This window comes from Ictalurus furcatus, chromosome 3, assembly GCF_023375685.1.
Source record: "Ictalurus furcatus strain D&B chromosome 3, Billie_1.0, whole genome shotgun sequence".
Classification (NCBI taxonomy): Eukaryota; Metazoa; Chordata; class Actinopteri; order Siluriformes; family Ictaluridae; genus Ictalurus; species Ictalurus furcatus.
In genome coordinates, this window is record NC_071257.1 from 25587353 (window position 1) to 25612958 (window position 25606).

Genomic DNA, 25606 nt, shown 5'->3' on the forward strand with positions numbered 1-25606 from the left:
TCAGAGATGACGCATTCAATGATTTACTCAACAATAGTCAAACATTTCAAAAGATACCATAATAAAATCACACTGTTATTCACTACTAATATTAGTTGGGCAGATTCTATGGCTAAAAGTTTCCAGTTGCTTGACGTATTAGACATGATCGGCCTGATGAGATCACAAACTGAGCTCATGTCTTAGACACTCTGAATCAGTTTTTAATACAAGCACAGAGTCTGTTTTAAATGTAAAAAAAAAAATATTTCTAGTGCTATGTTAATAAATTTGATTCATAATCAGCCACCTAGGAGCTGCTCATCATTTAAACACCCGGTTTTTGCGTGCTGGGGTACTTAGGGGCACTTATTTATTTATCTGGATCAGGGGGTGAGTTCATGTCAGTCACATCTCAAGAGATCTTCTGTAGTGTAGTGAAAACCTGCCTCATTCTCCTTTTTCTCATACTTCTCTCTCTCACACATACACACACACAAAATCAACCTTCACAGGTTTCAAACCAACCTGTTTGGTGATGTTGCCATGCAGCAGGGCTTCAATGTGTAACCGTGACAACAGTTGAGGTATGAAGGCCTTGAGGCGGGGCAGAGTGACATCTGAAATAGATTCAGGCATATGCAATCAATCACTGAGCCATTCTCGGACATTATCGAGGCAAAGCGGCAAAACAGGGTGTAATTACTTTGTATACACACACGCACACACGTACAAAGGAAGGCAGATGCCTTAATACATACTAATCAACAAACCTTTTTCCTCTGCACGCAAAACAAAAATGCATGCACACACTCGCACAGTATAGAATGGCCACTCTAAATTCACACAGCGTCTGACCCAGATACAGACAGAGCCGAACGACTGAAGTAGGAAGAGCTAATATAACCGGGGAACAAAATGAGAACGGAGGAATTAGAGAACATATAAATGGATAGTAGTATTAACAACCTACGGGTAAAAGACTGATCGAGAGGTTGACACTGAAGGACAGGATAGACGGAGAAATCTGATCTGGACTAACAGCTAAAGATATCGTAACCGCCCTTGGCAAAGGGAACAGAAGGAAGAAATGGAGAACAATCATAAGACAAATCAATGATGCAGATGATGATGTGAAACATCTGCTTCTAAATGCAAAACGGGCCCACAGGCTTTCACAGGGCATGGAGCTGTCCAGAGTTTGTAAGAGCAATTTTCCTGTCGCATTCTTGTTCCATGTGGAAGCCAAAGGCAAGTAATTATTGTGTCTTATCATTAGAAACACCTATTTCACCAAAAAAACCCAAATCACTTTAAGACACGGAATCATCCAGAAAAACAAGTCTCAAAAAGCATTATTAGTTGCATAATGGGCCAGATTTAAGGTTAGGCTTAATTGCAGTTACGTAAATAAGTTCTAAATGTTGCATGCTAAGATCACTAACTATCTTGCTATTCATCTCAATGATTCATCCTCACCAGCATACTTATGCAACTATGTGGCGGTGCAAGGGCATGCATTCAACTCACCATCCAGTGCTTCTTTGAGCTCGTCTTTGGTCCAGGCCACCTCAGTCATCAGCAGCCTCAGGTAGTACATGGCATGCTGGTGAGGTTGCTCCGCCCGGAAATTATTCAGTGACCTCATATACTGCAAACGGACCAAATAAGTTCCCATAAAAATACAGCAAAGCCAGAATTGCTGCTAAAAACAATTACGTGTTCAGTTCGTAAAAGAAGATTAAGACGGTTAGACGGGCTTTCCAGTTCTACACCAACACACAGTCATCAGGTTACTAAAACCTGAAATTGTGGTGTTATTTTATGGTTACGAAAAATATGTAATATATAAACAGCCTTTTTTAAAGCCACTTTTCCACTGCAAGGTACGGCTCGACTCGGCTCGCTTCTTCCATCTTCTGCCATCTTCCGCTCGCCTTCGTGGAGGAATAATGTTGTATTATCGAAGCCATGTACAAATACATGGTCAGGCCGTATTCCAAACGCATTTCCTGTTCACTGAACATGGACCCTATTAAGGATGCAAAATAACGGTGTTCTAGAACTGACATAGTGCTCGATACGACTCGGATTAGACTCAGCCGTGACGTCGATAAACGCCTGTTTGGAAACCGCTAACAAGCGAGATGTAAAAATCCAATACAGAAAACTTTGTTGTAATTGTATCTGTAAAGGAGATAAACGATAAATAATGTTTAATTGATAGAATATTACCATACACAAAGTATGTATTAAATGACATTTATTCAGGCACAATACAGAACCACTCGTTAAGGAGAATTCCTCACTCCCTCAGTGACTGGTTCACATTTACTATCGGCTCAGCTTGCTCGGAACCTCGACCGAGGTGGTACTTAAAAAAAGAAAAAAAGTACCAGGTACTATCCACAGTGGAAAACCCCCAAAAAGCGAGCAGAGTCGAGTCGTACCATGCAGTGGAAAAGCACCATAAGATACAGCTTTTAAGATTTAGCATGACAATAGAGGCATGGGAAATCCCTAAATGTGACCCAGACAAACATTCTAATAAAAAATAAGCACATTATTAAAATGTGTACAATAATATTATAGCCACTGGAGCCAGAAAGTGTTTTTTTTTTAAACCCAGGGAAACAATTTTTATTAAAATTTACATTAGATTCTCGTTGACATTATTTATAGGCATAATAACTCTGATAAAGGAGGGCTTCCAGCAGTGTAAGATAATGACAAAATCCGCTTCAGTTCCAGCTGGAATAAATGCCACTACAGACCAAAACATCGATGTGGGCACAAAATGGAAGTGAAGACTGTTGGGCACAGATTATATTGGAACCCTTCAGGCTGGCTAATATGGACAGGACAATGTGTTTTCAAAAGGGGTTGCAGGACATTTATGCGCTGGCTGGGAAGGGTTTTAACGGTAAGATGTGTGCGCTGCTCACCGCCTCCTTGATGATGTCGAAGCGTTTCTCGTCAATCTCAAACGTGGCCATTTTCTCAATGATCTTCTTCAGCAGGATGTGCTGCTTGTCATTGTACCCCTTTACCGAGAGCTGGAGCAGAAAGACAATGTTAGTGCAAAAATCTTTCATACCTAAGTGATGTGTGGGCATGTGTATGCAGGGGAGAGCACAGGAGCACGGCTCAGCACAGCACTGTGAGATAAGCACTGCTAATGTGAATCTAGCTGTGACACCCGACACCCCCACAAGACCCAGTCTGGCACACGGTCCAGAAAATGTTATTAATTTAATTTACATTTTATTCAACAAAATGTCAGCCGGTTGTTACACGGAGAACCCCCAAGAGATTTCTCTCTCTCACACTCACAGGTAAGAACTGAGAATGAACTGATCTGGCCTCAACCAACATTGAAGTGGGGTTGTGTTTATAATTATTAAACACGATACCGTATGCTTATAAATAATAATGATTATTCAAGGCAGTAAAAGAAAAGCATGCAAATCACAGAGTAATACAACCAGATTTAAAAATGTGAGGAAAAACACAAACACTATTCACTTCATTCCCTCTTCACCTGCAAAGGACTGGCTTTACTTAAACCATACTTAAAACAATTTATAGACTGTTAGCTAAATTGTAACATGAAATCACACTTAACATCAGTCTGACACATGGAAGCTGCCACAGTGGTTACAGAGTAATTATATTTAATTATTTTAGTGCGATGCGCATGAGCAGTTCCAGGTGCAGAGTTAGTGTGTTAGACTGGCACGTTTATTAAGGATGCACCCTCTACCTGGAACAGAACGTTCTCTCACAGTTTCTACAAGTATGGCAACAAACCAGAAAGCCGTCACGAGCACAAATGTTACAGTGAACAGAGCTGCCCGTGTTGATCAAAGGGAAAGTCGAGTGCGAGAAATAAGAAACAGTTTCATGAAGCTACTAAAACCATTGAAAAGCAGTGATTTAACGGATCATATGAATGAAGCTGATTCAAGAGCTCAGCTGGCTTTTTCTTAATTGCTTATCAAAACAGAACATCCTGCATGGTGGTTTGCTTTTTCTCAGTAATCTCTACATTGATGTTAAAATAGTGTTAGAATTATTAGCACTGATACTTTAATATGGAGCGTCAGTAGAACGTCCATAGAATGGTGCAAAAAACTAAACAAAAATCCAATGAGGAGCAGTTCTGCAGGCAGAAAAGCTTTGTTGATGAGTGAGATCATAGGAGAATGGCCAGACTGGTTCAAGCTAAAAGGAAGGCTACAGTAGCGCAAATAACCGCTCTTTACAGCAGTGGTGAGCAGAAAATCATCTCAGAGTGCAAAACATATTAACCATTGAGGGATACAACAGCAGAAGACCACATCAGGTTCCACTTCTGTCAGGCAAGAACAGGAATCTGAGGCTACATTGGGCACAGGCTCACCAAAAGTGGACAGATGAAGATTGGGAAAAGGATCAGGTGATATTTTTCCAACGTCGGTGACCTGCATCCTAACAGCTTGCGCCTGTCTGACAGTTCTCTTCTGACCTTGCTCATTAAAAAGGCATTTCCACTTGCAGAACTGTTTTTCTATGTAAACTCTAGAGACTCTTATGTGTGTAAATCAGCCACACTTATGCATGAGATCAGCAATTTCTGATAAGACTCCAACCAGCCTGTCTGACACCAACAATGTCACTGAGATCACATTTTTCCCCCTGTTGTAACAATTGATGCCAACATTACCTGAAGCTCTTGACTTGATTTTATGCACTGTGCTGCCGCCACTATTGGCTCATTGAATTATTGCATGTACAAACAGAGGTACAGGTGTTCCTATTAAAGTGGCCAGTGAGTGCATTAGTACTAGCACTAGTACTTACACTCAGTTACTCTGAGAGAACATACAAATCTGGGTCAAACGTGTAAACTAAACACAAAACTCACAGAATGCTGATGTGGACAGTGAAATTTACGCAGATTAATTTTACAATCAATTTTTTTATTTATTTATTTTTTTTTAAATCATACACATCTCTGGTGAGCCAGTGTGTCCTACAGGGATTTGTTACCAAAAAGACAGGGCAAAAACACATGAATTAATTAAATAGCATAGGGAATTAAGAAGTACAAACAAACAAACCAACAGCATCCTCTGCAAAAGCCCAGAACAGTAATAAGTGCAGCCCTAAAAACTCATCAGTGTAAAATATGGACTGACACCAAACTTTGTGCATCTTGCAGGTCGTAGCTCATGTCAGCAAATGTATTAAACCATTAATGGCCATTTTACAGACATAACTACTATGTTCTAAAGACTATTATCCATAACCGACTCTAAAGGACTTCCAGACGCCTAATGGAGTAAACAAAACAAAATGGCAGCCAATGTGGCAAGACTCCAACTAGCAAGTGACATTCATTAAGTAAAAGAGCATCGTCCGGCTGGCGAGGTTGTGCTGATAGGTGCGTTATCCCTGCGAGTTGTCTTTAAACATGGACACTATAAATCAGCGTGTCAAGCTACAATACAAGGTCACATAATAAGAAGGAGCAGATGCTTGTATGCAGAGGAGCAGCTGTCATTAAGCAGGGCTGGACACGTCCGCTTAGCTTGTGCTGATGGTTAGGTTTTCACCACTTACCTTTTATGCACTGACAAAGACATAAGCAAAGCCTTTGGAAAACAGATTTAGCACACTACCAAGTTTCAAGCATTCCTACACCTTTACCCTGCCACACGTGATGGATTAGTGGACGTGCCATACTTACAAGGATGGCATTCATGCCTGAGGCTATGCCATAGCTCAGCCCTGCCAGTCGGGCTGCATATGTATACTCTTTTAAATCATCCTTCAACAACCTGAGAAACAGGTACGTCATGTTGCAGTGCAGGGGATCTGCATATAGGTAGCGACTAACAAAAACAGGAAAAAAAAAAAAAAAAAAAGACACGTGTGTTGGAAAAGGGTGACTTAAAACTGTCAAAACAAAAAAGACATGAATGACAGATGAAAAGAACAGGAAAAACAAGAGACAGACAGAGAAGGAGGGAGGGGGGGAAACGTGTCTCTAAGAGTATGCATATGCAGCCTCAACACTGGCAGAGCCAACAATGGATAATGCAGAAATTACCACTGACCCCACAGGTTCCCAACACTGGTCCTGGAATACTTCCTGTCATGCATATACACGTTATATGCACTTTGCACAAGTCCCCATGTCATTCTGGTATTCGAAATAGCTAGCCAGCTTGCTATCTGCTTATAGCTTGCGTTTGTCAGAGACAGACACAAGTGGGATTTCAGAATCAGCATGTGATTTACATTCTCATATTCGCAGAGATTTTTGACAGTAGCCAAACCCTTGAAAATACACCAAAATAAACAAAATGTTTGGTTAATCAGTAAAATTAGCCAGGTTAGCTAGCTTAACACACAGGTTAAGTGGTTAACAGTGGTCAGATTTTTGTATGGCAGTACTAAGAAAGTTTTTTTTTATGGAAAAATGTCACCTCCATACTACACGGTGCAAAATCTGTTTAAAACAAGAACTTATATAATCAGATTCAGCCACTCAAGAGCAGCCGACTAAACAGAAATCCCATATCCCAGACGTCGAACGCGACATACTAAATGTATGGCCTTATACATAAATACTGACGCTAGGAAGCTTCATAAAACTTCCAAATCACAATCTAGCCTCCTGGACTGTGGCTTTGTGAGAGGAGAGAAGGGGCAGATTGCTTTGCAGTATAATGGTGGTAAGATGGGTCATGAAGTGGGATGCAAAATGAGAGCAACGAGGGTAATTTGGATACTTACATACATCCCATAGATGGTATTTTGGAGGTCATAGTTCAAGCCAGCTAGCTCAGCTGCATATGCATACTCGTTGAGGGAGTCCTTAAGAAGTTCAAGGTACAAATATGCCATGTTACAATGTAACGGGTCCACGTACGCAAAGGGGCTGTGGAGACAACAGCATTGATCAATCCAAAAATATTAGGTTAGCATCTTTGGGCGTGTACGTCACTGCTACACTCTAGTAATAACGGCAAGAACATCTGCAACAGCTGTAAATAAAGAAGCTGTGCAAAAATGGAAAGGGTTAATAAAAAAGAAGAGGTAAAAATCACAACATACTAGGGATGTCACGAGAACCGATACTTCGCTACCAAGTCGGTACCAACATTCTTAAAACATGACAGTACTTCTTTTTCTGCAGTAGTGGGGGAACCGTTGTTTATGAAGGTACCGAGGTTGCAATTCTTCCGGAACTAAAGGGGGCAGCAAATACGCGCAAGTGTTTTAGTTGGTCCACAAGTGGTAAAGAAGAAGAAGAACGCCTACAAGCACACGGGAAAAACTACAAAATATGGCGACAAGTTTTTAGTTCTGCCCCGGCTCGTTGAGAGGAAAGGAGGTAAGAGTCAAATATGGAAACACTTTGCATTCAAGGCGGATGACAACAAACATATAATTGATCCTGTGAAGCCGGTGTGTAACCGATGTGATCGTTCATTTCAAACAAAGCGAGGAAACACCTGGAATTTGGCGAAGCACCTAAAATTAGGTCCTATATTATGTTTGTTTGAGGCAGCTGGCATTGTGGCCGTGAAACCAGCTAATGTTATGCTACATGTAATGTTAGCGATAGCCGGTTATTTGTTTACGACGCTAACGCATTGCAGTGTTATAAACTACCTCCTAATGGGCCACCATGCATCGCCATTCAGCCCGTGTCCTGTCAGCTAAATGTAGCCTGATGTCACAAATAATTCAAATTTTAATGGTTTTAATAAATCTTTTTGGCCTGCCACCATATCAGTGAATTTAAACTAATGCTTGCATTCAGAGTATAAGGGGTGTGTGCGTGTGTGTGTGTGTGAGCGTTTAGGAGCACCTCCACTGTTTTGTTAGTCATTGTCAGACAGTGTTTGATAACTAAAATTTCCCCCGTCTCTCTTTTTGCCAGTATTAGCCAGAGGAGGATGTCCACCAGGAGAGTTTTTAAATTTATTTATTTTATTTTTTTAACCACACCATGGTATCGACTTTGGTATCAAGTATCGTGACATCCCTACAACATACACACAGATGCATTTAAGTTGAAGAACTTAAAACTTACCTTACAAGAGAATTACATAAACAAAGCACTGAAAGAAAATTACAAGGCTATTAATAAAGGGATTAGTAACAGATTAACACCATTATAGAGGCCCAGGGCAGTTTTCGCCCGCTCCATCAGCAACACAGGGTAATTAGGGTGATACACCTGAAATTGCAACGACAAAATTGTCTCCACTTCAGAAATGATAGAAAATACAATAATATCACAAACGTTTATCAAGTCGCAAAGTGCCAACCAGCACCTCCAGCATGCAATGACAGTGAGGCTGTAAATGAAATAACATTAATGTCTGAAGTCTTAAATCTCACTGAGTGATTCGCTATAAGCACTTACCTAAAGAACTCAAAGTTTAGACAGGCCTTGGGCAGGAAGAATTTATCATCCTGTTTGAACCACACTTTACTCATCGCAGTATCCTATAGAAAGAGAACACACTTTCAGTTTGAGCTGCAGACAGAAGACAAAAGCACAGGTATACACACTAGTCATGTCACAACTCATTCTGCAGCAATAATAAAAGAACTGAAAGTCAAGTCAGAATTTAAATGGAAGTGAAGAGCGTGAAACCATCAGTTATACAAATAAAAAGGTTTTGGAAAGCAGGGTAAAGAATGGAGCTAAAAAACAACACACCTTGATCAAAGTGGGGTAGGATGGGGAGTCCTTCTCAAGAGGGTAGATTTCGAAGTTGGTGGGGATGAACTCATTCTTCATCGGCAGTTTGAACTTGCCGTTGAGGTCAGCATTTTGCCAATTCTGAAACAGAACAATGAAATCAATGATGACATCTGGCTTAAAACCCACACAAAGTGGAGCTGTTGCGAAGCGATAAAAAAACGAAAAGGCAAATTATTACAGAATAAGGTTTAAAACGTCCATTCCTATAAGGTCATTGTACACTATGGCATCTTCCTTACTCTATTGTTATTGCTTATATTGACCAAAATCGGGTGGGTTTGTTTTTTTTAAACAAGCTATGATGGGGTACAGAAAACACAACCTGGCATTAAGCTATCAGAATTTGATCACTACCCACAAGTCTACTCATCCAGATGTACATTACAGTAGAGAAAGTTGGAAAAACTGGTGTACATATCAAAAATGGTTTGCAATTTACATATAGAGATGTTTTTTTCCTTAGATTACTACAGAATAAATCAAATTAGCCAGTTTATTTTAACGGATCCTACTTGCAATCCAAGAGAAGAGCATCTCACCTTAATGACCTCATCAGATAGAGATTCCTGCTTGTACTGTGTTCCATACCACTCTTCTGTCTTGTCAGTCTGTCCTTCAAATGACTTGGAGACCACAGCGACCCTGAAGAGGAACAGGAATAGACAAACATAAATACCTGTGCTACAATCAGACCGCTCTCAGTTTACAGACACTGACACTTCCCATTTCTCACAGCCTCCCTGGGGGAGCCAGGCTGCAGAATTCTGCTTTTAGCCAATCTGCTCTATAGTAAGTGGCTCTCAGAATCAGGATTATTACATTACATGTGGAAAGCTTGAGTTTCCAGTGAACCTTCAACCTAGAGTACCAAGAAAGGGATCGATGCGCTGTATCTGGACAGATATGCACCAGGATAATCGGTGCTGCTCTGATCGATGGAGGGCTTTCAGAACAATGACCTGCTATTCTGAGTCACCAAAATCAATCATTTGCACAACAGAACCCAAAATAGTCAATGTCTCCAGACCTGAGGAGAGACTATGTGAATCCAAGTATAATCCAAAGACAAGTCCAAAACCCCCTCTACTGGAAAAATGAAAAGATTGGAACTCTGATGTTTAAATGTCAATGGTAATTAACTACGAATAAGCAACCTGCCTCTAAATGTTCAATCCATGGCTGTTAGCATGGATTTCTACTGTACATCTTTCACAAGATTTGAAACTCAGCTTAAGGAACCATAATCACCAAGGCTGCCTTTCAATAAGCACAGCTGCTAAACCTAGTCAGGAGCCTGCATGAGTCATTTGCAAACATAAATGGATTTCCAGACACACTTGCTTTTTACCAGCTTCTGTCTGGTAACTAAACTACACGACGGTCCATTTCCATCATAACCCTGAAAGAGACATTAAACTATACAAGATAGCAGGTTGATGGTGTGCAGGATCATCAACCTCAACTGATGATAAGCAGATGTACACAAGTAGAAACGGTTACATGATAAACCACGATAAAATTCCCCGGCGGTTAGTATTACCGTGACACATTTAATCATCATTAAAACCGTGCGTGATTATCGTGATTTGTAAAACTCGCAGTAAATGCTGTCCACACACTCCCAGCATGAGCTGACAGGAAGAGTGAGGCAAGCCGACAGACAGGAAGTGTAAGGCGAGCCGACAGACAGTTAGAGTGAGGCGAGCCGACTGACAGGAAGAGTGAGGCGAGCCGACTGACAGGAAGAGTGAGGCGAGCCGACTGACAGGAAGAGTGAGGCGAACCGACTGACAGGACGATGGCCGAAGATTTGGTTTAATATAAGTGAGTTTGTCGTTGTACTGTTTTGTTGTTGTGTTCTTCATTAAGAATAATAATGAACCCACCATTCAAGCAACTGCTGCTAATTCGAAAGCAAAGTGAAATGCACACGGCTGCACGGGCATTCCTAAGCAATTTAAAAGTAAAGGGGAAAAGAGGGAAACACGTCAAAGCCCCCTTTCAAAGCAACATTCTTCTGGCAAGCTCTACAGACAGGCTTACCATTTTCAATTATGTTTCCCTCAGCATTTTTTATAAAATCCAAAATATGACCACACTTCAGATTTGGTCCTCTTGAAAGGTTAGAAATTCTCCATAGTGCCATCACTGTCTAAATGATTGTTATTACTATAAAAAAGCAAAACGACAGCAGGGGCAGTGCGGCGATGGGAAAGTGATTTAATTGGTGTGCGGCTGAACACCGTGTAACACTGGGAACACCGACTATCGCAGCAAGCCTAGTGACAACCATCTATCACTTTATAGTCAAACATAAAACCTGTATAAATGATTTCAGTGTGTGTATCAGTACTTTTTGTACATTTTCAGCATGTTATAACAATACCGTGATAATACTGATGACAGTGATAGTTTTAGTCATGATAATCATGATATGTAATTTTCATACCATTACATCTCGATACAAAATCATTACCTGAAAGGACTGGGTGTTAAAAATAGGCTGGTTTGTAGGGTTGCGATACCTCTGAGTAACTGTTTCAGCCGAAATCTGTAGCCTGAATCTTTCATCTCTGGTAAATGTATGAAAATTACAAGAAAATAAAACTAACATTCTCCGAGATGCAGTCAATAAGACAAAATAAAATGCCACATTTTGATTCTTACTATGGAACAGCTCTATTTTGAAACTTCAGAGGAATACACAAGGCCGTTTAATTTTCAAACACACACAAACACTGTAGCAAATTCAAGGCAATATCTAGACACAGTATTGTTTTGCCCCTGAGCAACATGGCAAGAAGAAAAACAGTTTACTGACATTCAAAATGAAAGAGTGTTCAAACAGGAGGATGCTTCTTTGAAGTAAGGCAAGGAATATGTCCAAAGTCTAGGCAAACTCAATCACTCCCTAAAGAGGCAGAAGCGATTTTGCCTGACCTACTTTTCAGGCCATGAATTGTGCCCAAGAAATAAATCTTATATTTTTCACATGAAGTGTACTAGGCTCGTTTCCACACGAAGGGCTCAGAGTTAAGGTAGTAGTGATTCAGCAGGACTGAGCTAGTGTTGCAAGGACATATTGGCTCTCAAGAAAAATATTAAAAACAGACTGACAAATATTTAAGGGAATATATACATCTTTGACTCACCTGACATTCTCTGGTCTCAGCTTATCCAGCACCATCTCTATAAGGTCTGGTCTGAAGTCCTCCAACATGTACTCTGCAGCAAGTATCTCCTCCAGTGGATAATACTGAAAGAAACATGCACAAATTTACTGCATTAAGGATTATGGTGACACACAGTACTCTGAATCAATTTGGTGAAAAACGCATAAATAATTTTCTGAGCCTGCTGCTATACCAGCTGCAAGGCGTGCCATTGCAACTTTAGGCAGACAGGTAAAGATGTGGCCCCTCAAACAGAGAGGGTCACATAATTACATGATTCCACCAAGTTTAAAAAAAAAAAAAAAAAAAAAAAAAAAAAAAAAACATACATTGATCCAGTTCATTAAGACCATTCATCATAAGATGTTATGTTTCACGTAAGGAAACTGAAAATATATGTACACGCCACTTCAAATTGATTGCCACATGGGAATGACGTCATGTTTTTGAGTTCTTGAGAGACTGCTTATAGTAAGCAAGGGAAAGGTGACAAGCATGCATTAACTCTAAGGCCAGGTGTTAGTAAAACATCTGTTATCCAAATAAATAGGTGTATGGGAGGGGAGGCGGGGGCAGCATGCAGGGAGTAGACGACATCAGTAGCTGAGCGTGACAATGGTGATGACCGTTCAAACTCCTCGAAGCTTGAGGGCTGAAGAGAGAACCTACGTGCAAAAGTCCAGCTACTTTGGATGTGTATCCACGTGGGCGTTCTTTATCCTTGAATCTGAATGCTACAGTATTCAAATCCTGCACAGAAAAAAATTGTAATACATGAAGGTATCTTAAAAAGACATTTATTAATTTGTGCCACCACCCTTACTTTATTCTTTAAATGTTGAGTGACTCTACTTGGTTGATATAAGTAAAATCTCGAAATAAAAGAAAGTTCAGCACAGTTGGGGGGGGGGGGGATTATTGGCATTTTTCAATGTACATTAATATAAATTTCTTGATTACTGTAAATGCTAAATGTAATGACTTTTTTATGGATAACTTTTAGAGTATATGCAAATAAATGACCAGTTACTTATGTAACTACGGTTCTATTAAGTAAGGGAGTTGCAGAAGACTGAAAGACAGCGATATTACACAATGTTCTCAGAACCATAGTTACATGCATAAATATTGCTCTTCTTTACCCCGACTAACTACCAGGGATAAGGAGAATCACCCGTATAACGTGTGCCACAATGCCATGAGGAAGCAACATACAGTAGACATGGCATCAGCATGCACCTTCTCTCCTGGTTATACAAGGCTCGGATCGCCCCACACTCATCCCACTGGAAATCAGGAGAACCAAGAGAAGGTGCATGCTGTTGCCCAACCCTAATTTCTGTTCATGTTTTCTTAGTGCCATTTCAGTATGTTTACAATCCAAGGAGTCCAAAAAGTACACTCTCTCAATCAAATGGCAAAGTTAAAGATCTGGCTTACCTTACATTCCTGGAAAACCCACTCCTGAGGGCCCTCTGTGCGCAGCTTCTGAATATACTGGAACATGTGAAAGATGATGTCCTCTACGTGCACTGATAACAGAGGATATTAACAATGACGGGCATTCAAACCTAAACATACGTTCTGATATCTGACTTACACAGGGTTGGATTAATGGGTAAGCCAGAAAGGTAACTGAACACCACCATCTAAATGAACATCATTAATTTAAATGGGGCAGATATTCTTAAAATACTTCAAATAATAACTGCTACAACACCCATTACTCCCAGTGCTTACATAGTCCTTCTTCTGTTAAATCCACATTAATGATGAAGAACATGAATCCTTTGGCTCCCTCTTTCTGGCCTCCAACTAAAGTATTTACCCAACCTGAAACAAAAGATATTAGAAAAAGATTAAAAAAAGCTAATCAAATATTGCATCATACAAAAATGACAAATAATAGTATGCTGAATGTGACTGTATGAGTAGTAATAAGAATAATATAGCAGTCAGTATTTGCTGGTAGGTGGTATATTCTGTGCCGTTATATCAGTTCTATCAACATCCTCACCTTTAGATTTCAGCTCAGACAGCAGGCTCCCTGGACCCTCGTGCCCTATCAAGTGGCCCAAATAATGGCCAGGGTTTGATTTGTAGTACTTCTGTAGGTCGGGGATCGGGAAAGTCACATACAGGTTCCGGATGTCCTTAATGGGCACGACCTTGTAAAATTGCTACAGAAGACAAAATACAAAAACACATTTGCCACAAAACAAAAAAAGTGCTTATCATAAAACAACCATGGATTATTTTCAATATAATTTAAATAGCTAGTGGTTGGTGCTAAAGGCATTGAAATGTTGCCATTGTCTGTGCTTGACCTCACCCTAAGATGCTCTTCCTGGAAGGGATGCAGTGGGAATTCTGGGATAGGCACAGATTTGTTCTCCACCTCTCCAAAGAGTTTAACCACCATAGATGTCAGTTCATCCAGAGATTCTGACAAAACAAAAAGGAAAGTAAGGCCAGGAGATGAGCTTTATTAGTGATTGTAACAAATAAATAAATAAATTAATTAAATTAAATTAAATGGATTCCTAGGCACAGTGAAGTAATTCTCTCTTCAAGTGGTCTGCATTGTTTGCTCTTTTTAGACACTGTTACACTTATACTTCTACATTCTGACAAAAAAATATTTTTAAACATTAAGATTATATACATTTATATTACCTCACAGACCTAATTATACCTAGTTTTTCCATGAGGAAATGCTGTTAAGAGCAACAATTGCTTTTACTAGTAAAATGACATGGGCAAAAGAAGTAAAAACAATCAAGATGAATAAAGTCATTTTGTAATCACAATTCAAATTTTATAGTTTATAGATATAGATTTAGTTAATAGATTCTGCATAAAGATGACAATACACGGGACGTGTCGTTAAAGATTAAAGGTAACCTCTGGCTGAATTCAAATATCTTATTGGGGGGAAAAAAGGACTACAACAAATATTGCACTGACTCACTGTAGAGAAAAACTGAAAGTCATTCAAAATGAGGTCATGCCATCATAAACCAAATGTTTCTCATCAAACACCAAGGTGGCACAATTACACTGTGAAACACATCATCACTACAGCAAATAAACACACCGGTAATATTTCCATTTAACAATCCTAAGTTAATTCAGATAATACATTTATTAAAAGTACTGTAATATAAGAAAGCCCCATTAAGTGTATAATAAAAATCAAATCAAATAAAAACCTGATTGCTCAGAAAATTGTATCCTAGATGATTTCAGAAAACAAGCTTGTTTTGCAGCTTGTATAAATGTGAAGCAGCCTGGCTCTGGAAAGAGGGTTTAAAAAAAAAAAAAGAAAAACTTAACTACTTTCCACATTAATAAAGCCAAAGTGCCTCAATGTGCCTCACATTGATTCAATGTGAACCATTTAGCACTTAATTTGTAAAACATGGGGTATGAGAACACCAAGGGAGAGGTCATCCAACCGGCAGACAAGGAAGGACAATGGCCCAGAACATATCAACACAACAGTGGTCCAAGTGAGTGCTGAATGCCATGGAACTAACAGAGTAGGTATGACTGTTATGGTACAATGAGGGATTGGAAATGTTCGGTTGATCCCCAATGTGTTAAGCTTCACTCAACCTCACAACAAACATTTTATTCAGAATACCAGGTCTTGCAAATGTACATGTTGCAGAGAAAAATAACAGAACATGAATATACATGTTCAAAAGTTTGTGGACAATCATAGCCATATGTACTTTATTTGAACATCTCATTCTAGATGTAGTCCCCCTTTGCTGTTATAATAACCTCCACTCTTCTGGGAAGGCTTTCCACTAGATTTTGGAGCATGGCTGTGGGGATTTGTGCTCATTCAGCCACAAGAGCATTAGTGATGTGAGGTAAGGAGGCCTTGGGAGCAGTCAGCGTTCCAGTTTATCCCAAGGTGTTCAGTGGGGTTGAGATCAGGGCTTTGTGCAGGCCACTCAAGTTCTTCCACAGCAGCCTTAGCAAACTATTTCTTCATGGAGCTCGCTTTGTGCACAGAGGCATTGTCATGCTGGAACATATTTGGGCCTCTTACTGAAGTTCCAGTGAAGGGAAGCTGTCATGCTACAGCATACAAAGACATTCTACACAGTTGCATGTTTCCAACTTTGTGGCAACAGTTTGGGGAAGAACCACAGATTGATGTGATTGTCAGGTGTCCACAAACCTTTGGCCATGTAGTGTAAGAACACAAATACTGATATGAAATTTTAACACAATGTAATTTACAGTCTCCTCTGAATGCTGTGATTTACTCTGCTCGTCTTTGGCAGCGTGTGTCCTTTAGAAATCCAAACGCATATGCACACATGACAGGGTTGAATTGTGTGAGTGATAGGCCAACAATTTTCAGAAACAAACAGTGCTTTCCTACCTTTTTAGCATCTTGTTCTGCCCAATCACTTTTGCTTACTTGCATGTGACTGATAACACGACTATGCTATAATTACTAGCTACCAATAGTTCAGCACAGAAATGAGCAGATTATATTTTTGGAAGGGAGGTGACACAAACATTTATCGTTTTTAAAATTATTTTTTATTTTTGTTATTTTATTCCATTTAATTTTTATTACAAGTAATCTGAGAGGAGTCAAATCCTTTAGGCAACTAAAGTAGGTTTGGGCAACAAAAAACATGGGACTGGCTTCCACTTGCCCAGTGATTTAACAAATTACTTTAGAATTTGTCCACCCCCGAACTGAACATATCCATCCATTTTCTGCATCACTTATCCTAAACAGGGTCCTTATTCTATCCCAGGGTACTCGGACACTGAACATGGTGCCAACCCATCGTAGGGCACAATCACACACCCACTCACTCACTACGGACAATTGAGAAACGCCAATCAGCCTACAACGCATGTCCCTGGACTGGAAGAGGAAACCAGAGTACACAGAGGAAACCCCCAAAGCACAGGGAGAACATACAAACTACGCGCACAACAGGCAGAGGCGGGAATCGAACCCCCAACCCCAGAGGTGCGAGGCAAACTTGCTAACCTCTAAGCTCCCCCCGAATACTTCATTCAAATACAATATAAGGATGGCAGGTAAAAAAAGTCTGCATTCTCTAGCAGGGTGACTGTGGAAACTGGTTTACCTCTTCCTAGAACACAAAGTCCCATCAGGTTGGAGGAATAAAACGTGGAGTGGAATTTCAGGAGCTCCTGACGGATGTCAATGCCTTTTTGGGATGGCCGTGTTTCCAAGGTCAGCTTATTGCCTACAGAAAAAGCATGTGTGAACAATCAGTCATTTCTTTATCTTCAAAACAGACAGGGCAAACAGATTAAAACAAACACTCACGTACGCACGCACAGATTAAAACAAGCAGTTTAGTGGTCCTGCCATGAGGTCAGACAAGGGCAAGATATCATTTGTTTTCTTACGGTTATTACCTTGAACCTGAATCGAGCTTCTTATGACAGGTAAAGAACAAGACTGCCACCATCTGGCTAATTTAGGCAACTGACTAATTTAGATTACGTTTTTTTTTTAACACTCTAAATTGGTTTTAGATCATTCCATAACATCTGATTTCAATATTTCAGAAACACTGACTCAACAAAGTGCTACATAAACAATTTTCAAATGCTGTCAATATTCTGGGCTATTCTTCATTCATAAAACCGCCCTGAAGCTGACACGTGTACAAGGTATTTGCCTCAACATTTGTTGATAACCTCTTGACAGTTTTCATTTAAAAGCTTTAAACAAGTATTATCTTATTGTAGCAATTTAACTCCACTCCACTTTTTTATTTACAGAACATGGCTGTGTACAAGCAATTCTCAAGAACCCGTAAATGGTGTTTCTTATTTAATACTTAAGCACTGGAACAATATTATTTCTAAACTTTCACAAAACCTTATAGACAGGATACTAGGAAAGAGAAAGAATTTCGTTATCTTGAATATCGCGATACGAAACACAGGTGAGATGAAATTTTTTTTGCTTATATCTTGTATCACAATATTTCCGTTTTAATGCTCATCATGAGCTCTACCTGTACTTACCCTCTAGGTGGCAGAACCAGAGGTAGTAGCATACAGAGCACAAAGTGTGTGAGTGGGAACCTAACTGCCTTGAAGCTTACACCTTATAAGGAAGTTACACCTTATAAATCCTGATCTACTTTTCTTCCAAAAGAATATATTAATATTCCAAGCGTTTGATCTGCTGTCATTGTAAACATGTCAAAACTTTATATTTTATTTGTGCCCATATCAATTTCTCTCATGATGCCGGTATCGTCTTTCGGATGAGACGTTAACCCGAGTTCCTGACTCTGTCATCATTAAAAATCCCAGGATACTTCTCGTAAAGAGTACGGGTATACACCCGGTGTCCCGGTGAAATTCCCCCATTGACCCTTCTCTATCATGGCCCCATCCCTGAATTGGCTACATCACTCTCCTCTCTTCTCCACTAATAGCTGGTGTGTGGTGGGCGTACTGGTGCACTATGGCGGATGGATGCTAGGTGGATGCTACACAATGGTGGTGGTTGTGGAGATCCCACCATTACAATGTAAAGCACTTTGAGTGCCTAGAAAAGCACTATATAAATCTAAGGAATTATTATTATTCTCATTATTATTCTCATCATCATCATCATCATTAAGATAGGTCCTGTATACTGGGTTTAGTGTATCGTCTCATGCCTACACAATACCTGTTCCAAATTTGCTAAAAGGATGATTGGGGTTCCCAGTGGCCTTCTCCAGCTGAAATAATCTCCATGCATCATTCATCAGGTTCTTCTCGTGCTCCGAGTCCACAGCATTCACTTCACGGTCTTTACAGCTCTCGTCAAACAGAGGACACAGAAAGAACTGGGCAAACCTGAAACAGAAAAACGGTGATGAACAAAAGCACAAAAATGCAGACCCTAGAGACCTTTAAGTATGTAGACAGCTTATAGACGAGTGAAATATTTTAATCACCTCATTTCTATTTATATCATTTGTGCAGAGAATAGCAATCAATTAAATCTAGGGAACAAATTATTACTGATTCTTCATGGATTATTGATTAGATAAAATTACACCAAAATTTTGTGTTTTTATTATATAGGAGAGCTGTTGTGTGTGTTTTTGACTCTATGTTTATAAAGAATGCCCTGAAGACAAAGGGGTTTCTCAGGAACTATGGAGGCTTTTTTGAGACCTTCCATTGACACCCTAAGGAAGTGCAAGTGCTACAGAAGACACATCTACTTCTGCACAGCTTCACTTAAATGGTATTAGGTACTATGACCATCAAATATTTGCTTTTGTTGGAGTGTTGACTTTTGTTATATTGTGATACAGTTGTGTTTGCTTTAAACCCTAATCTCTGAAAATATTTCTTTAACAAATTATATATATTTTATATTTTATTTTTATCTATCTGAAATTTTGAAGGTAATGACTGACTAAAATATTTTATCCTCTCTCAACATGAAAGCCAACTGTCAATTTAAGCTATACTGAATGCGAGCTCATTATTCACAGCTGAACTGGTATGTGGAAAATGCACTGGACACTGCCAACCCAAGCTCAATAAAACTTTCATGTGACACAGTAGAACAAACAGAACATCACTCCGGGCTGTATAATGGATATAAAAAGTCTACACACCCCTGTTAAAATGGCAGTTTTTTTGTGAAACAGAGATTAATCATGTCAGATCTTTTAATGTGAAAATACAATGTATTAACAATAAATGAAAAACATCAGGAACTTTTTATTGAGGAAAAAAAAAGCTACAATAAGATAATACTTTATTAATCCCCAGATGGAGAAATTAGGGATAACCTGGTTGCTTAAGTGGGCACACCCTTTTACAATTGTGGGTGTGGCTGTGTTCAGAATGAACCAATCGCATTCAAGCTCATGTTCAAAAGTAATCATCATACAGCTGTCATCAATAAAATGATCCTGATTAACCCCAAATAAAGATCAGCTGTTTCTGTAGGATTTTTCTTCACATCGTCTTGGTTTCATCCGAACGCTAAAGTCATATTCTGCAAAGAGCTTACAAAGCATGCCCGGTATCTCACTGTCGAAAGAAATCAACCAGGAGAGGGGTATAAGAGAATTTCCACAATGTTAAATGTACCATGGAACACTGAAGTCCATCATCAACAAAAAAAAAATGGAGCACCACAGTGACATCACCAAGAACAGGATGTTTCTTCAAAATCTGTTATCTTGGCAAAGGGAAGTAGCACAAAGTATTGACTAAAACAGTGCCAATAATTGTTGCACACTTATATGTAACAAAGTTTTTTTTATTTTATAAACCTGTGTTTTGTTTGCAATTGTTTGATATCCATGAGAGCACAGTACTTGTGAATTTTTTTAACAAAATATCAAAAAGTTAAACAGAGACATACTTTCACAGCCTTATTTGCTCATATTTACTAAGATAAATATTAAAATAAATACCAATATTAGTGGAGAGCACTGTATAATAATTCCAAAAATCCAAAAATTATTCCAAAAATAATCCCCCCCCCCCCCAAAAAAAAGCACATCAGCCAAAACACATCATAACCACAGTGAAGCATGGTGGTGGCAGCATCATGCTTTAGGGCTGCTTTTCTTCAGTCAGTACCGGGGCTTTTATGAAGGTGGAGGGAATCATGAATAGCTACAAATACCAGCTGGTTTTAGAGCAAACCCTTCAGCTGTCTACTAGTAAGCTGAAGATGAAAAGTAATTTCCCCTTTCAGCATGACAATGACCCAAAGCATACATCAAAATCAACAAAGGAACAGCTTAACCAAAAGATCAATATTTTTCAAATGACCTAACCAGAGCCCAGACCTGAATCAAACAAAAAATCTGTGGTGTGTCCTACAGCATGCTGTGCACAGGAGATGCCCTTAAAATTTGATGGATCTAGAATGAGAGTGGGAAAATATTGCCACGTCAAGACGTGCCACGCTGACAGATGCTTACTCAAAAAGACTGAGTGGTGTAATAAAATCCAAAGTGTTAGTTTAGGGGTGTGCACACTTATGCAACTAGGTTATTTTAAGTTTTTTACCCCCCCCAAAAAAAGTTTGATCGTTTGTCCACTTTTTATTTGTTTACTTTATTAGTGCAATTTCACATTGAGGGTGGAAAAAAGTTTTGACATGATTTATCTTCGTGTCATTCTTTCACTTTACAAAAACCTGCCATTTGAACAGGGGTGTGGTGTGTAGACCTTTCATATCCACTGTATTTGCCCTGGAGTTGTTGTTGTTTTAGAAGCAGTCATGTGCAGTTCAAATATATGCAAATTAACTTTGTTTATGCAAAAATACTAAAATCCAACTGCCATGCAAATGGCATAAGACCTGTTGAAAGATGAGAGAAAGTCAGTTTTTAAAATAAACAAACAAATAAATAAATAAACAAACACCACCAAGCAGGTGACCACATGGCAGGTAAATGCAAATAACAGATGCACGCAGCGGGAATAAAACTTTAAGGCAGCGTTGTTCAGAATACTTCGAAGAACCACTTAATAACCTCTAAGGATAAATAATTCAATGTGTCCATAAGCACAGGCTTTACTGAGGACTCATTTGAGAGTTAATTAAATTGCTAGTTTCCTCTAAGTGGACAATGATTTGCCAAGGATTACCAACTTGTCCAAACAAGTCAATTTGATAAACACAGAAAATGTAATAAAATTACACTTGTTATATTTACTCAAAGTTGTATGTTTTTTTTGTTTTGTTTTTTTTAAATAACATTAACCGCAACAGCAAACAGTCTTTTGACTGTTTACCCAGTCAGCAACATGATACTCCCTGGAATAAGTAATCACACACCACCAGTGAAAGACACCTGATCCCAAAACTCAATTCACACAGGAACAGTTTCACACCTGGGGTCTGTAGAAAGCATGTTCTAAGGCCTTTCTGTACCATTGTAACCTTACACACACATGCCAGAAGATACATTTTTCCCTAACTAAAAGGTAGAATGACATGCGCAGGAAAGAGTAGTAAGACTTTTACTGTTCTTGCTCAATGTGTGATTGCATGGGCTTCACTGATGTAAAATGCCCTACTGAGAGCAAATCTACAGTTGAGAATATGCAAAGCAAGCCATAAATAAACTCAAGATTTTCACCACAGTACTTTGGCACAGCATGCTTCGTCTTCAGTCGTCCATACTCTTACCTATCCAGTGCTCCTTGCAGATGCTCATGGGATACGTCGAAGTAATAGTTGGTGTGCTCGCCGCTGGTAAACGCGTTGGAGCTCCCAGCATGCTCGCTCAGGAACTGACTGTACTCGTTCTCTTTGGGATATTTTTTTGTGCCCAAAAACAGCATGTGCTCGCAAAAATGAGCCAGACCAGCAATGTCTGAAGGATCCGACAACGAGCCTGGTACAATTATAGAGCAGAGAGGACATGTGAGCAAAAAGGATAAATTAGAAGAAAGCCTTCTAACCACAATGGAAAACATTATGTGTCTTGAATACACACACACACACACATTACATATATATATATAAATAAACTGCATTTGATGTAAGGGAAAATTCTGTTAATAAGAAGTGTTTTTTATTTATATGTTGGGAGCTAAGCTACAAAAGGCATCAGTTAAGAAAAGTATAAAAGACAACCTCATCTTTCTGCTTTTTTCAGCAGTCTTAAATTTTCAAATTAAAAACAACTGCTTTCCTTATATGCTGTACTTATAATACTCTATATGCTATAGACAAGTTCACTAGTTATAGTGAACAACTTTTTAGCATCATAATTATAAAATCAGATCATAATTAGAAAAAAAAAACAACAGTATTTTTTTGGGAGTGTGAATAAATAACCTCTGTGTAAAGTGTCACTGACATGGCGCTATTATGTAATAAAATAAAACCTAATACCAGACAGTACAGGTTCAGTCATGGAAAGGCAAATGGTTACTCTAAACGTGTTTATAGTCAGATATAATGTGAATGACTTAACCTCTGCTTGTATTATCTATAAATGACTGACATTATACGAGACTGAATTTGCATCTCAGGCTCAATGATAAGATGGGAAAACCCTTTTCTCCTTTACCTATGTGGACATCGAGTGCTGCTGATGACTTGTCTGTGGTGGGATCACTGATCAGGATTGCTTTGAGGCCGTTAGTGAACTCCAGTCCTCTGTACTCCCGCTTGTCTTCTGGAGAGCGAATGATGTCACTCACCACCCTCTTTAACGCTGGGTCACTCATTCTGAGGTTTGAAACTGTCCTGACAAAAACAAAGCATCAGTACGGCGTTCGCATTACATGCGTTACATATAGGGCTGGGCCATATGACAAAAATATCAGATCACGATACTTGAGAACATTTCTACGATAGATGATGTGCCTCATGATATATAATTTAGCTAACAAAATGTGTGCAAAACAGTACTTTAAAAAACAAATGTAATGCCTTCAAAGACAAAGAAGATTAAGTAAAAAAAATAAAATCAACAGCAACCATTCAGAACCATTTAATTTGTAATTGTTGAAAATGTGTTAAAAAATAATAATTAATAAATAATAATTTAAAAAACCACCATACTAACAATATCTCAGAAAAGTATATCACATCATCATTCATCACAATATCAATATTACATCGATATATCACCCAACCCTAGTTACATACTGGCTGAGGTATCAGCAACATAATATTAATTTATATTTATAGCATTGTCAAATTCACTGCCATATGAACATGGCGCTAAGCGCTTGACAGTAATTATATTCTGCTAGTAACAGGATTAATCTCCATGCAGTTAGTATATATCAGACACTCCATAAATTAAGACTATTCCCCTGAATAACTCTTTGATTGATTAGCTTAAACTCAACCATAAATGGCGAGGAAAAACCCAAACTATTTCCCAAAACTGTGTGTTGAATACAATATGTAGAAAACCTTGTGAAAATGTGTCAGGGAATTAAAGGGTGGATGCGCTTTGCCACACCACTGTGCAGTCTCAGACACGGTAGTACCAGTTGAGCAACACTTGCCTAATGGCACACCTTATCCAGTTTAGTTTTGCATTTTTGAAAAGCATAAAAACAAGTTTAACACGAACTAGATTACGTAAAGAATTTTACAAACAAGAGGTTCTGTTATAATCTGCCGTTACAAATTAACTACGAGTCAGGTTCTTGGATTGCTTTAAAAGAAACCTCAATCATATTCAAAGTGTCACTGTTCAGGATCGACCCCAATGTTCGAAGGCCTCGGTTCTCAGAATTTTACTGTTGTGAGGACGTGGTATTGATGTTGTAATGTATTTTATCACAAGACGCTTTTTTTGTTTTGGGGTTTGTTTGGGGGTTTTTTTTTTAAAGAGTACTGAGATTATAGTATCACGTGTCACTGATTCCACCGTTTCTCACAATAACATGTTGCTGAATTGATGAAAATCTATTTTTCTATCCATGATTTCATTCCCCCTTATTTTTCTTTTCAAACAATGTTTTGTTTTAGGCCTGAAATAAATGTCAAATAACTATTAAACATAAATAAATATTATCCATAACACTCATCCTACACAGGGTGTACACTGGGGAGCCTGGACCCTATCCCCGGGGACTCAGGGCAGAAGGCAGGGACACTCTGGACAGGGTGTCAACTCATCACAGGGCACAATCGCTACTGAACAATTTAGAGATGCTGATCGGTCTACAGCACACGTCTGAGGACTCGGGGAGGAAACCAGAGAACCCAGAGGAAACCCACGAGGCACCGGGAGAACATGTAGACACAGCACCCCCAACCCCAGAGGTACAAGACAAACACACCAACCACTAAATCACTGTGCCCCCTAAATAAATACATATCATAAATAAATCAATAAAAATCAAACATCTCAGATTTACAGTAATATTGTTGGAAGATAAATTAACGAAATAATTAATAACGTGAAATAAACAAAATAACTCAAAATCAATACCCACATTAACATACAGGTCTAGCCATAAGGAAATTATTTAATAATACAAATGTTGTGTGTCCCCAGCCACCTCTCAGCTTTGAGTATTGTATAGAAAGTTTTGGCCCCCTCCTGCTGTCACATATATAACCAGGTTTTTAAACGGCACCGCACAACAACGTTCACTTATTATTCATTTTTGCTTAGTTTTTAACTTGCAGCACCATAAAGGTACATTTCTGATCACATCCGGTGTCGCTAGCTAGCCAAGAGCACTTGAAAGATTTTGGCGTACACAATTATACGTTTCAAGGACTTTAAATTTCAACGTAGAGACTCTTTACGCTTCATAACCGTGTCCAGAGCAGGTGTTGTGTGGAAGTTTGTTCCCCGTCCGGAAGCGTTTCCCAGAAGCAGAACACTAAGCTAAGTCCGGTGCGTTTTTTAAATGTTTTTATCAACACAGCCACCTGCTGTTATGTCGATCAATAACTAATGTTATATTTGTGAGAGTTTTCATTTTGAAAGAAACAGCGTCCACATCACTCTGATTTTCTAGCCTAAATATGCGACCGTTCTCAAAATGCACATAATCATATTTCTCGCTCTTTTTTCCCCACCTCGGTTCGCGCTTACATCGCAGATTAAACGCGACCGGTGCCGGGGGGGGGGTAAGGACAGATCTCGACACAACACCGGCATTAAGGATTTGGCGAATTCATCTAGCTTACTTA

General features: G+C 39.1%; 1 protein-coding gene across 3 annotated transcripts in view; it reads right to left on the reverse strand.

Moving 5' to 3' along the window:
- ide (insulin-degrading enzyme) overlaps positions 1-25606 on the reverse strand; it is a 32951-nt gene that overhangs the window by 6592 nt on the left and 753 nt on the right. Inside the window, exons 2-18 of one of the 3 annotated variants that reach the window (XM_053621691.1) lie at positions 23007-23180; positions 22118-22325; positions 18629-18798; positions 17055-17177; positions 14255-14367; positions 13940-14102; positions 13663-13755; positions 13363-13454; positions 12592-12672; positions 11902-12005; positions 9289-9391; positions 8705-8827; positions 8405-8487; positions 5711-5855; positions 2925-3035; positions 1510-1630; positions 508-599 (exon numbers count right to left, since the gene is read on the reverse strand). In XM_053621691.1, coding sequence (XP_053477666.1) covers positions 508-599; positions 1510-1630; positions 2925-3035; positions 5711-5855; positions 8405-8487; positions 8705-8827; positions 9289-9391; positions 11902-12005; positions 12592-12672; positions 13363-13454; positions 13663-13755; positions 13940-14102; positions 14255-14367; positions 17055-17177; positions 18629-18798; positions 22118-22325; positions 23007-23180 — 2099 coding nt within the window. Of the gene's footprint in view, positions 1-507; positions 600-1509; positions 1631-2924; positions 3036-5710; positions 5856-6762; positions 6908-8404; positions 8488-8704; positions 8828-9288; positions 9392-11901; positions 12006-12591; positions 12673-13362; positions 13455-13662; positions 13756-13939; positions 14103-14254; positions 14368-17054; positions 17178-18628; positions 18799-22117; positions 22326-23006; positions 23186-25606 lie in introns of all 3 variants that reach the window. The other 2 variants (XM_053621690.1, XM_053621692.1) reach the window with 2 other exon arrangements.